This window comes from Mastigoproctus giganteus, chromosome 2, assembly GCF_048544385.1.
Source record: "Mastigoproctus giganteus isolate SK-2022 chromosome 2, ASM4854438v1, whole genome shotgun sequence".
NCBI lineage: Eukaryota > Metazoa > Arthropoda > Arachnida > Uropygi > Thelyphonidae > Mastigoproctus > Mastigoproctus giganteus.
Genome location: NC_143576.1, coordinates 72,670,022 through 72,683,953, shown reverse-complemented (window position 1 = coordinate 72,683,953; position 13,932 = coordinate 72,670,022). Strand labels below are relative to the sequence as shown.

The 13,932-nt window shown below is 35.5% G+C and overlaps 1 protein-coding gene across 2 annotated transcripts in view; it reads right to left on the bottom strand.

Annotated features, from left to right (window-relative positions):
- Positions 1-13,932, bottom strand: part of Smn (survival motor neuron) — a 184,938-nt gene that overhangs the window by 143,576 nt on the left and 27,430 nt on the right. For both annotated transcript variants that reach the window (XM_090368512.1, XM_090368511.1), the window contains exon 2: positions 11,309-11,386. In XM_090368512.1, the coding sequence (XP_090224638.1) occupies positions 11,309-11,386 (78 nt within the window). The remainder of the gene's footprint in view (positions 1-11,308; positions 11,387-13,932) is intronic.

Genomic DNA, 13,932 nt, shown 5'->3' with positions numbered 1-13,932 from the left:
CCTTACAATTTAAAATGGCATGAAGTGATAGAGGAATTAAAAGAAAGCATGTGAACTTAAATGTGGCACAGAAATTAAAGCTAATTGAGAAATTAGAACAAGGCATCTCAGTAGCAAGTGTTTGTGAAATTTATGGCGTAAAAAAACAAACTGTTTCTGATATCCATAAATTAAAGGCCAAATTGCAACGTTTTATATTGTACAGTACTGTATATTGTATTAAAGCTTTTTTTTTTTACATTAAGAACAATAAAAAATACCCCCCCCCCCCCCAAGATTAAATTCGATTTAACGGACTTTTGGATTAAAGGACACCCCTCCTCCCCTATTAGTGCATTAAATCGTACTGTTTACTGTAGTTATGTCTAAGTAAATTCCACTTCAGTACACAGTGATCTCTGCTACCCAGTAGGTCTTTTACCCTCAGATCGTTAATGCATGAAGAATCACTGCTGATAATCAAATTAAGAGTACTGCTTCCTCTTGTTGCCTCTCTAACATGCAGAAAACAATCATTCAATAAATCCACAAAAGTCTTGCTAGTGTGTGCATGACCAACCTACAAATTCCAGCCAACATCTGGAAGGTTAAAATCTCCCGTTATAAGACATTCTTATTTACTGGCCCCCTCTATTTCTCTGTTTAGTTGCTTGGCATACTCATCAGTCATTGGGCCTATAACATTCTCCTACTCTTATTTTTGTTGTCCCAGTGCTTATGTCATCAAACTAAAACTGAAAGTATACGTGAAGGATAACCCTTCCATCATGTAGAAATTGATTTAAGTCTCAGGCACCTTGTAATAACGTAGAGTGAGCCATTTTGATTCACTGTTTGTTACATTTGATTCAGTAACATACACAACTAAACTAGTGGGAGGTTCCATCCCTCTCTACATGTGAACTTATCCTAAGTGGCCAGAACTTGCCAAATAATGAGTCTCACTTCATCCACAAAATACTGCTAACACTTTTTCAACAAATTATCTCCTGATCTGTACCCAAATATGTCACAAAAATCAATAAATTGAAAGTGCAAAGAACAAAAAAAAAAAAAGAAGGCAGAGAAAATAACCTCAGATTCTAAGGCTAACCCTCAGGATCTGCAGGCCTACAGTTCACCTAAAATGAACAGATCGCAATAACAATTCCCAGAATAATTCTGAAGGCAAGGATACTAGACCTGGACCTGTTTCCAGCAAGAGAAACTGCTTAAAAGCAAAATCAAGAACAGAGTCCTCACAACATGTGTAAAATAAACAAGCAGAACCAAATATGACAGAAACAATTACAGAGAATTCTGGGCAATCTTTCCAGGCAGCTGGCTCTGCCCTTGACAAAGTAATTAGTGCTCACCTTCAATTAGAGAAGCTTATAGCTACTCAAACTAGCAGGATTATAGCAACAGCAAAGAAAAAAATACTACAATACTGGACAACAGTAGTACAATTTGTCATAGACCTACATACAGAAAATGAGATCTTAAAAGCAAAACTTAAGACTAAAGAATCTGAACGAGAAGAGAAGCAGCACTGTTTCCCAATCAAGCAATAAAGGCAAATAAACCCATACCCATATCAACCAAGAATCAGACTATGACTACTACTCAAAAAAGAAAGAATGTCATAATACTTAGACCTATAATGGACAGTAAATTTGACTCTAGTGAAGCTGTCAAAGTAGCTATCACTAAAAACCTTGAGAACAGCAGTTTAAAAAAAAAAGTCAAGATAAAAGGTCTCAGGAAGATACACAACACTGGTGTAATTAAAAAAGCAGCAACCAAGGAGGATGCTGATAATATCAGGAATAACCCTGAAGTAACAGACCTACGATTAAGAACAGATAAACCCAAAACTAAAGGCTCAAATTTTACTATTTTTGGTGTTGACAAAAGTAAAGGCAGGAAAGAAATCCTAGGAGACATATATGACAAGAACTTCCATTACATAAAGTCTTATACTAGCCACACAATCTGCCAACATACAGCAGTACGTTGCATGAAAGTGTGATTGACATTACAGGCAACTCTCTGTTTACAAACATTAGATTTACAAACATTTGCTGTAACAAACGTCGCAATTCATTCAAAATTTCTTAAAGTCGCCAATAGATAGAGTTCCTTATAAAACGAAATGTCAAACATATAGTGAACATAATTGTAAGATTTAAATAAATAAACTTTAAAAATATTTATTTATTACAATAATTATCAGAAAATTATTATATGATAATTAAACTGAACTGTTCTCAGTTAAGAAAACTAAGGCAAACAACATTTATAATGCACTGCAAAATATTGCTGGTGCCTGGGGAATGTGAAAGAAACAAACTTAAAAGTGGTGTGTGGAAAAACTTGTCCACAAGGTCGAGGTCCAATAAAATGGACCTCGACCTTGATGTCACTGATGTGAGGGAGCTTTTGGACTCTCATTTTGAGGAATTAACAACCAATGAAATAATTGAAATAGAGACACATCTAAATTCTGAAGTAACAGAAGAACCTGATATTCCACAGCCTCCCAGAACATTTACAAGGCAGAAAATGGCTACAGCTTTTAAATCGATTTCTGAGGGATTGGCAATCTTTGAAGAAGACTTAAATACAGAAAGAATTGCAAAAGTGAAAAGAGGTGTTTGTGAATGTCTAGCATGCTACAGTGAGATTTTTGAAGAAAAAAGAAACTAACTATGTAATCTTCTTTAAAAAAGTGGAAACCCACCTGTTTCTTCATTATCAGATGCCCTTCCATCTACCTCATCTGCACCTAGTGTCTCTTATGGGGAAAATATTGAACTCTGATGAAGATATTGACAAGTAAAAGTTGAATGCATATGTACGTACACCACATATATTATGTTATGTAAGTACTCATTTTCTTTATTTTTATTTTGTAACTCTATGTTTTTAATTAAAATCAAAATGTACGATATCTTGTTTTTTTATTCTTTTCTTATTTAATTTTATGTTATGTATGGTATAGGATAAACCATAACGCATACATACATTATATTAAAACATATTGTGTAGACCATTCAATGTTTAGTGCATAGTTTTAATGCTTTAAAATGGCTGCTAACTATACAATACGTATCATAAAAGCTCAGGAATACAAGTACACATAATGAACAAAATGTATAACAAACATCTTGGAACAGAACTCGTTCGTAAACCGAGAGTTGCCTATACTATGGCAACACACACTAAAGCAAACAAATTCATAAACTGGCATGTGCAAGAGGCATGGGCAACATCCAACCACCATGCTATAACCTTTCAGCTGGTGCACCAACTGGATCATACTTCCTCCCCACCAATATGATATTATTCAATATCATATCAAAAGAGCAAACTGGTGAAAATATCAAGAAGCCCTAGGATTCCTCTTATCAGAGATACCACCAAAATAGAACCAAGTCCATCCAAATGAACAGGTCAAGAGACTTACAAATATTATTATCAGAGCAGCTGACATCTCCATGAGCAAAAAAAACCCAGACCGAGAGGCAGACTGGGTCAAAAATTCTTAGCAGCAAAAACTTGTAGCAGCCTGACACTATTGTTTATGGCCAAAGTCACACTAGCCTCCAGCCCACCAGGGTTTCCCCAGTAGGTCTTATGGCCATTCCATCCCTGCCCAGACCTTATGCAGTTCCCTGGTGGTGCACAGAGATGGATACTCTCTCTAGCAAAGGGTGAACCAGGCAACGAAGCACTTGCCTGGTTCCTTTCCTGAGATCCAGAACAAATTTGCCACCAGCAGAGGTAAATGCCAGAAGAGAAGAATACCGAAACTTAAGGAACTAATACACAATCCTAATAAAGCATTAAAAAAAAAAAAAGATTCTGGCAAGTGCTTGTTGGTACCACTGATAATTCTTGCCCATGGGGAGTGGTTTTCCATATCGCTACCAACAAGCTACCAAAAGGCGATGTGGTTAACACCACATACAATGAGGCTAGCCAGACTACCAACACCTGGGAGGAAACAGTCAGCAATATTCTTAATGCACCATTTCCAATAAATGACAATAGAAGACCAGTACAACAAATGCACTGAAAACAACTATCAAAATCTGGAGACTGAAATGCCTTTCAGTCTCAGAAGCATTAGATAGAATAAAAAACAAAAAATATTCAGACAATAATCTAATTGAAACAGAAATAGAAAGAGAACTAGCCAAAAGCCATCGACACCATCACTGCAGCTATTTAATAACTATTTACAAAGGGGGATTTTTCCAACTTCATGGAAACAGGAAAACATAAGATTCAGTGTTCTCCCCAGGCCCTACTGAATGGGGGGGTACCGCTCAGTGAATTTAACTAACCGCCCAGCTAAAATTTAAGCGATTCTTGCGGTACCATATGGTTCTGCTCACTAATCTCGATCAATATTAATTCGAACATACTATGTGATTGAGGTCAATGCGACAGGAGCATATTATTAAGCATATTAAATTATGCAATTAATTTTTGCTCTGGATCACTTAAGTCACATTTAAAATTAACAGAAAATTTTATAATACTGCCAAGTATTACACCTCACCACCCAGCTACTTCATAATGCCACCCAGCTGGCAAATTTTTCTGGGGAGAACACTGAGGTTAATATTAAAGAATCCAGAAAAACTCACAACATATCCGCATTTATGGCTGGCCAAACAAATGGCCATAAACCAAAAACATACAGACTGATTGATTTGTTGCCAGTTATGGGGAAGGTATTGGAAAAGCTGTATTAGTCAGGTTAGAAATCCACTACCTGAATGTAAACTTACAAGTGGACAGACAATATGATTTAAACAGGGAAGCTTCACCAAGGATGCAATGAATTACATAGTCAAAACAGCAACTACAAAAGAAGAAACTTAAGTACTTGCCATATCAATAGACTTTGCAAGAGCCTGCGATGCCCTATGGTGGCCCAGCATATTTTCAAAATTGTGATATGCTGGAATACCACAAATTCTGTACCAGATAATACAAGATTACCTTACAGACAAAGAGCTATGTTAGCACTAGATACTAGGGTATCGCCAAAAAAGTAACAAAAGGACACCCCCCCCCCCAGGTTCGGTGCTGGGTCACTGTTTCTCAAACCTGATACTGTACAAATTCCTGGGATGGACATAGGTACAACAGCCAGGGTAGCCTTGTGATAACCTTGTCTTGCTCATTAAACCAATACCAGGGCTGTTTTGGAAGAGCATGCCAATTTAGAAATCAATACCTTCTAGAAATGGGTAAGTATACACAACTAATAATATCCAGCAGTAAAACTAAATCACTTCTGTTAAAAGGTAACTTTAACAGATATGTACAGGAACTCGTTGACTTACATAATATTCAACTTATTACAATGATGAAGGGAAAACAACCAACGAAAAGTGCAAGTGGTGGTAGTGCCAGGAAACAAAACAAAATTGATTTAGAAATGAAGATGAAAATTATTAAGAAGAACGAAGCAGGACAAAGTTTGTCATCTATTGCAAGGGAATTAGGTCTCACTGCTTCAACAGTGAATACTATTTTAAAGGACAGTGAGCATATAAAAGAACATGTCAAAGGATCAACAGTGATCACAAAACAGCATTCAGGTGCTATATCGAAGATGGAACAGCTGTTAATAATATGGATAGAAAATCAGATTCATAAGTGAGTGCCCATGAGTGAGTCTAATGACCATTCAACCAAAAGCAACAAGTATTTATAAAGATATTAAGGATAAGTACGGCGAACCCCAAACCAAGTTTGTGGCAAGCAACGAGTGGTTTAATAGGTTCACGCATCGCGCTGGTTTCCACAACATTAAAGTATGAGGTGAAGTCGCCAGTGCTGATTCTGCAGCTGCAAAGAAATTTTGCGATGTTCTGGAAAAAATTATTGATGAAGGCAGCGATTCAACCCAGCAAATTTTTAAAGTTGACGAGACTGCTCTGTATTGGAAAAAAATGCCAGATCAAACGTACATTGCCAGGTTTCAAGACGTCAACAGATAGGGCCACGCTTTTCCTTGGGTCTAATGCAGCAGGAGATTGCAGATTAAAACCACTGCTTGTGTACCATTCCGGAAATCATCTTGCGTTTAAGGGCATCAATAAATCCACTTCAATGCTGCTTCATTCCCGAGATTGAAAAATATTGTAAAGACAACGACATTCCTTTCCAGATTTTGCTTCTATTAGATAATGCTCCTAGACATCCTATGCATCTAGATAATTTCAATTCGAGCGTGAGAATCATATTTCTACCTCCACACACGACTTCACTCATCCAACCTACGGATCAGGGTGTTATTTCGTATTTAAAAGCTTTTGTAAAATAATAAGAAGTTTACCTCAATGTAGAACACACTTCCATATTATACTCTCCAAAAATTAAAATGAAAAAAAAAAATTGAAAAACTTACATTAGAGTAACAAATAATTAAAAAATAAATAATTAAAAATCAATTTAACACAATAAAACTCACAATTAACATAATTAAAAATCAATTTAACACAATTAAAAATAAGAAAATTAATTAAAAGAATTTAACGAAAAAAATTGCAAAGCAATAGTCACTTTTATTCAAAGGACTTTTATCCAAAGGATTAAATTATAATTTAGCACTTCGAAAACTACCTAAAAAACAGTGAGTAATTGATATTGAATTTGGACTTTGTAAGGTTCCACAAAAATATTTATTTATTCAACAAGTTAATCAAGGGGTGAATAGCATAAAAGAAATGAGACTTCCTAAATTGAGTACACATGACAGTTCAGCTTTACGTGAACTTCGGGAAAATAAAGACATTATTATACAGAGGGCAGATAAAGAACATACAGTGGTAATACTCGATAAACCTGATTATATTAATACATTAGAATCAGTTGTTTCAGATACCTCCACTTATCTTGAAGTTGACCCAGCATTATTTACCAATTTAGTCAATCAACACAATAAAACATTAACCACATATCGAAAAAAACGACTACATTACTATGGCTCAGTTAAAGGAATTGAAGGCCAGAACATACAATATTCTTGCACTTTTCGGTCAGGTAAAATTACACAAGACTGAATTTCCTATTCGGCCTATTGTTTCCTACAGAAACTCAGCATTTTCATCCTTAGCCACACATGTATATAGCATTATAAAACCCTTTAGACAGGCGATACAATTTGGGATTAAGAACTACGATACATTATTTAATAACCTTAAAGACTGTGGACTTGGCAACAATGACAATTTATTCTCACTAGATGTTACCTCATTATATAAAAATTTAAACGTTGAATAAACATTAGATATTATTTGGGATATGTTAAATAATAACTAGATACCAATTAATTATACGAAGCTTTCTATTAAGGAAATTTTTCACTTAATTAAACTATTAAGTGAGGCCAACTATATCACCTTTCGAGACAAAGTGTACAAACAAATTTTTGGTTTGCCAATGGGATTGAGCCTGAGCGGCTTAATATCGGAGATCAATCTCTCAACAATTGAGCATATACATTTGGCGCCTTTTCGACCCCATATCACATACTATGGGAGGTATTTAGACAATGTTCTAGTTATTACCGATAGTAGTACTATCCAAGACATTTTACATTCGTTTAATAATATTCATTCTAGGCTCAAATTTACATTGGAAAGGGAGGATACGGATACAAAAATCATTAAATTTTCTAAATTTCGCACTTACTCAGGACTCAAATAAAATCCAATTTAACATCTATCGAAAACCTACAAACACCGGCATGTTTCTACATTATAGCAGCTATCGCCCATTCACCTACAAAAGATCGATTATCTTTAATCAATTTCTAAATGCCTACAAATATTCAATGATGGAATCTGCTTTGGGCTCAGAAATACAAATATTAACCAGCAGATTCTTAAACAGGGGTTATCCCCTTGCTACAATAAACCGAATTAGGGTACAAGCTAAGGATAGGATACAAAATACTACACCAACCAACAATAGTAATATCAAAAAATACTTTATTTCTGTCCCGTATGTTAAACAGTGACACAAACAGCTTAACAGATTATTTAAAGATACCGAATTTAAAATTGTGGCCAGGCCAATACGGAAATTACACACTATACTGAATAATCACTCAGTCCTTTTCTTGTTCGCAACACAAATTAATGACCTGGTATACAACATTTCTTGCGGTGATTGCAACTCGTCTTACCAGGGTTCGATGCATTTTCCTTTGAATATTCTTATTAATCAACATGCGGCCTCAGTTAGTGGTTCTCGTTCAGCAGCGTCAGAATTAGCCTTTCACGCCGTTAACGAAAAACACACTTTTTTATTTAACAAGACCAAAATACTTAGTGTCCAACATAATAATACGCAACTATTAAATGCAGAAACCGTAGAAATTAAATTACACGAAAATTCTGTTAATGTTTGTCGGCCATATCTCATTTCCGATTCATGGGCTTTTATGCGCATGCGCAAAGTATCCCTATTTAAGTTTCATACTCACCCCTATTCATTTTCATTCCTGTGATCATGACAAATGGTCGAAAAGCGTCAGCTTCAGGAAGGAAAATCATTTTGCAATTTTTTTTGTTAAATTCTTTTAATTAATTTTCTTATTTTTAATTGTGTTAAATTGATTTTTAATTATTTTTTTTAAATTATTGGTTACTCTAATGTTAAGTTTTTCGATTTTTTCATTTTAATTCTTGTGTAGAGTATCATACGGAAGTGTTCTATGTACTATATTGAGGTAAACGTCTCTTATTATTTTACGAATATTGATATCAATGTAGAACGTATTGAGCATTATGGCTCTGGTTCATACTATGTATTTAAAAGCATACTATTTGTGCACAACACTTACTCAGGCATTTTCTGCAGTTTGTTTTGTTTGTTTTGTTATTTGGTTTTTAGGAGCATTAGCAACTAAGGCCATATTGCTCCAGGATATGCGGTGGTCATTCCCTGACCTTTCTGCATCCTCCGTATTTGGTGGTGATGGGCTCAAACCCCGGTCTAATCAAGAAGCGTGTACTACGCACTGCTGCTCCTTCCCACCTGGCTACGGAGGCACCTAATGTCTGGAGTAGACGATGAGAAAATTTCATGTTAAGAGACTTTTGGAAATCTTACAATATTTACCATGCCATCTTAAACATTAATAAGACCTGGGTGGAAATTACTAAAAGTTGTTTAAATGGCGCATGGAAGAAAATATGCCAACGGCAAGTAAAAGGCTTCGAAATATTTGAAAAAGATGAATCATATTAAGAGGTTACAGATAAGATTGTAAAGGTTGCAGAGCTACTTCAGTTGGAAGTTGCTGCCAAAGACGTGGAGGAGTTAATAGAGGAAGAGAAGGAATTATCTAACAAACTTACTGACTTGCAGGCAGTGATAGTGAAAGAAGAAAATGCTGACAAAGCTCAAGTGAACCAAATGATGAGCCAAGACGCTTCATCACCAGAGATGGCAATCGCATTTTGTGAAATTGCATCAGAAATGGAGAGGTTTAAGAAGATAGATCCTGACAGCAAACAATTCTTAAAAGTTAACAGAGGGTTGAATGATATGCTTGCTTGCTACAAAGAAATCTACAATAAAAAGAAAAAAGCTACCGTCCAGTCATCCATTAATATGTTCTTTCGTAAGATTGAGCAGCCGACCCCTTCTAAATCTCCACAGCCCTTACCCTCTGCAGCGGCATACTTATCAGCTGAAGACATCAATTCTGGCAACAATGCTCGAGAGGTAAAACCCTAAGTTTTACCTCTCAAGAATTGACGTTATGCCTGTCTTCTCTCTTTTTTTATAATTTTGAAATTTTTTTAAATTGCATGCTTTTGTAATTTTTCCTGCACATGAGATAAAAAATTGAATAAATACAATAAATAATTCTATTTACATGTTCATCAAACATTTCTGTTTTGAACAATTCAGCGAGCACAGTTGCAAGAGCTGCACAAGCAGGGGTGAAATTCCGACTTACGTAGTGTTCCACAGAATGCAACCCTTACATAAGTCGGGGAGTTCCTGTACAATTATGTGTACAGGATTAAAAGAGCAGATAAGAGAGTAGCTCTAGTAGTACACTGAAATACTTAGGTATAATATTTCGTAATAAGTTAACCTTCTACCCACATCTTGCAAACTTAGCTAAAAAAAAATTTATGAATTATGCTAGTCTGATTGATAGAATTACACGCTGACTGGTGGGACTAAAAAGGAGGCCACTTGTACTTATCTACAAGGCTATCTTCCTCCCAGTCATTGCCTACAGCACAGGAGTATGGTACCCAGTCACTCTAAACAAATTAAAAGAAGCTAGAGTTCATACAGAGGATTATGCTCTTAACTACCACAAAGGCATGCTGCACCATCTACACCTGCTTCAGGTCCTGGAAGGGGGAACTGCCATTAGACCTAGAAATAATTACAAGAGGCCTTAATTATAGCCTGAAGAAGCAAATCCCAACTAACTTCTTAGGATCACTATAAACAATGAAGCTGACATAATAACAGGGGAAAAAAAAGGATCTTATCAGCACTACCAGCTACTGCAGAGTCGATGGAAGCAGACATCTAAAGGAGAAGTCACTAGGAGGTTTCTGCCCCAGATAACCTAGTTTAATTAATTTAACATACAATAAAAGCTAATCTTGCTGAAATTTTAACATGTTCATTATTAATGGGCTAGCACAAGTTTGATATTGGCAGCTTTGAGGAGCTTACTTGAATTTAACATAACAGGTAGTTTTACATCATCACAACTCAAGCAGCAAAAAATGTACAGAAAAATGAATGGGATGCATATAAATTATAAAGCGACTCAGAAGACTATGGCAGATATAAGCTAGTCTGTAATCAGGTCACAAAGGAGGTTAGGCAGGCGAAGGCAGATTACGAGATATTCTTGGCAAAAGATGCTAAGAAAAACTGCAAGGATTTCTTTATTTATATAAACTCTAAAAGGAAGGGGATGAATCTGATTGGTCCACTTGACATCGAAAAGAAAGACCTTTTAGTATGCAGTCCACCCTCACCTGATAACTAATGTTTCGTGGCAATACCTAGATCTCAAAGAAATTTGTCAAGGTTTGACCTTATTCAGCACTCAAATATCTTCATGTTAATTCATACTTAATCATTTGGCAATCAAGAAATTAAACTATCAATCACTGTATTTATGAATCAGGATCCCATATGGTGTTACTTCCACAAAGCTGGTGTTAATAATGAATAAAATTGGGTAAAGGGTTTCAGAGTAATATCAACTGTATAAATTTAGCTGGTAAGAAAAAAATTAATTTCATCTTACCTTCACACGATTAACTGCCCGATCATAAGCTTTAATTAAAGCAGTGTCATCCCATACATCTTCATTGTCAATATCATGCTTTGCAGGGAAAAGAAAAGAAAAAATTATTAGAATAGTTTATAGTAACTGAAATACAACTATTTCTCTCACTGTTTATAACTATTTCTATTCCATTAGTCATTTTTATAAAAAAAAATACATATGCATTAATATTAATAAAATAAAACAAAAGTGATGATAGGAAGGAAGCGAGCAAGCATTATTTAGCAATACACTAAATTTAAAAAAAATTAAAAAACTTTCATCTCATTTCATATAGATACCTGTTCAACCCCTCCCTTAAATCTAGAGAAGCTCAGTCTACAATATTACATTGCAAGAGGTTCCAAATAATAATTAAAATAAAATTCTTAAATCCAAACACAAACTATCCTTCATTCAATTTACTTAGTATATATGTTACCTAGGAAATAAAGATATACAGTAAACCCCCGCTGTTCGCGGGGGTTACATTCCTGAGAAATGCGCCGAATACCGAAAACGCGAATACTGAGTTATGGCTCCCATATAAAGGGTTCCGTTCCAAAGTATGAAATATATAAGAAAAACTAGTCTAAAATTTTGTCTATGTATGTATTATATGTACATAGACAGTACATATTGAAATGCAAGCATAAGGCATCGAAATGAAAATAAGAAACAATTTAATATTAAATGTAATATTTATTAGAAATTTCAAACAAATCTTTCAATCCAGCGCCTTTGCTAGCTAAAAAAAACTTATCCCGCCAGTACTACACCAGTTTCACTAAAGCGTTGATAAAGGAGTTTTGCCTTTTCACGAATGATGAGTGAACTTAACGGAATTTTATTTTGAGTTCAGTCTTCTATCCACAGATTTAAAGCCTTTTCCATTTTTTCTAATTTAACATCACGAATTACAGAGGAAATTTTTGAAGCAATTAGCGCATTTTCACGGACACTACGGCGGATTTTTCCTTCCGATTTCTTGATTTCGTACCGTTGACTCATTGATTTTATGATGTTTTGCCACTGAGGAGACACTTTCACCATTAGAAATTTTGTCTAATAACTCAATTTTATTCGCCAATGTAATCACCTTCTTTGATCTTTTCACATTTCCCTTGTTATTCGTAGCCATATTTTTGTACGGGTTAGAAAGAACTTGTCCACAATAAAATCACTTTGTTCCGTTAACACACTCAAAAGTCTGCAAAACGGTAGATTTATCATTTTTGTAAACATATCAATTTATAAATTGATAAATTTATTCAATTTATAAGCATATAAATTAAAAGCAAACGACGAAACCTTCCATGACAAGCGCATAACACATACTGAACAAGGATTAGCGAGAAACATCCACGCTCACGATTTTGTCACCCCTCTCCCCCCACCCACTGAGCGCTGTTTTGACCAGGAAAGATAATTTTAGCCACGCCCATTTTTTTTTATGGGAGAAAATGTTCACGGCACTTTAAAATTCACTTTTTTTTTAGGTTTCATTTTATATTAAATCAACGACCGCGAAACCGCGAATACAGATGCCGCAAATAGCGGAGGTTTACTGTATTCTCATTATTTAATTTACCTCAAACCTTTCAAAGCAAGGGACAAAAGTTGAACGTAGGGCAGATTTCATCCTTTAAGGGCACAAAAGGTGATATTGTTGTACAAATTGGAACTAATGGCATTAAGAGATCTGCAGATTTAATTAACAAGTACAGGTCAATGTTTAAAATAAGTCGCAAATTAGGGTTTAATTTGAAAGTGTCTGCAATTCTGCCCAGACACGATAGGAGGGAGTATATGATGAGAGCCTTGTCAATCAATTCAGCCCAGGAGAAAGTGTGCAAGGCTCATGGGGGTAGAATTTTTTTCAGCATGGTTCTGTGTTTTTTAACAGGAGAGACTACTTCTACAGGGATTGGGTACACTTACGACAGGGGCACAAGAATATTTGCTAATGCTATCGAGGAAGTGTTATGTGGGTCGGAAAACTGCTAGCTTGAGGGGATACACAGACTAAAAGATTAACAGTGGCCACATGCAGAGGCGAAAGTGATTCTTACACTGCCTCTATTAGAATGAGCAGCAGCAGCCTGGAATGCAAGGTGCTGGGGATTTCAAGGACTGCTGGGAGTCATAGTGGAACAAGTAAATGCATGGGCTGTGGTAACGAAAATAAGAGTATGAACAGGTGCATGTATAATTGCATGTAAACCAATGATAAAAGTAGAGTTAATAATTTTGATGAGTTTGAAGTGCTGGTCAAGACATCAAAGGCATATATTACTGCGATATCGGAGACGTGATGTCACATATATATATATAAGCAGTGCAGAATTGGAATTTGGGGAGTACAACATGTACAGAAAGGATAGACAAGACAAAAAGGGTGGGAGGGGTTCTGCTGTTAGTTAAGAACAAAATCTAAGGCAGTACATCCAGTTGACATTGGTGGACAGTTTTTTTTTTTTTTTTTATGTGAACACCAAACACGAGAGGTATTAGAATCTATAGTACTTAGTACCGTGCTTGAGTTGGAGGTAGAGAAGACGAAAGAAGATATTTGTTGACATTGGACTTGAACTTCTGTAGAT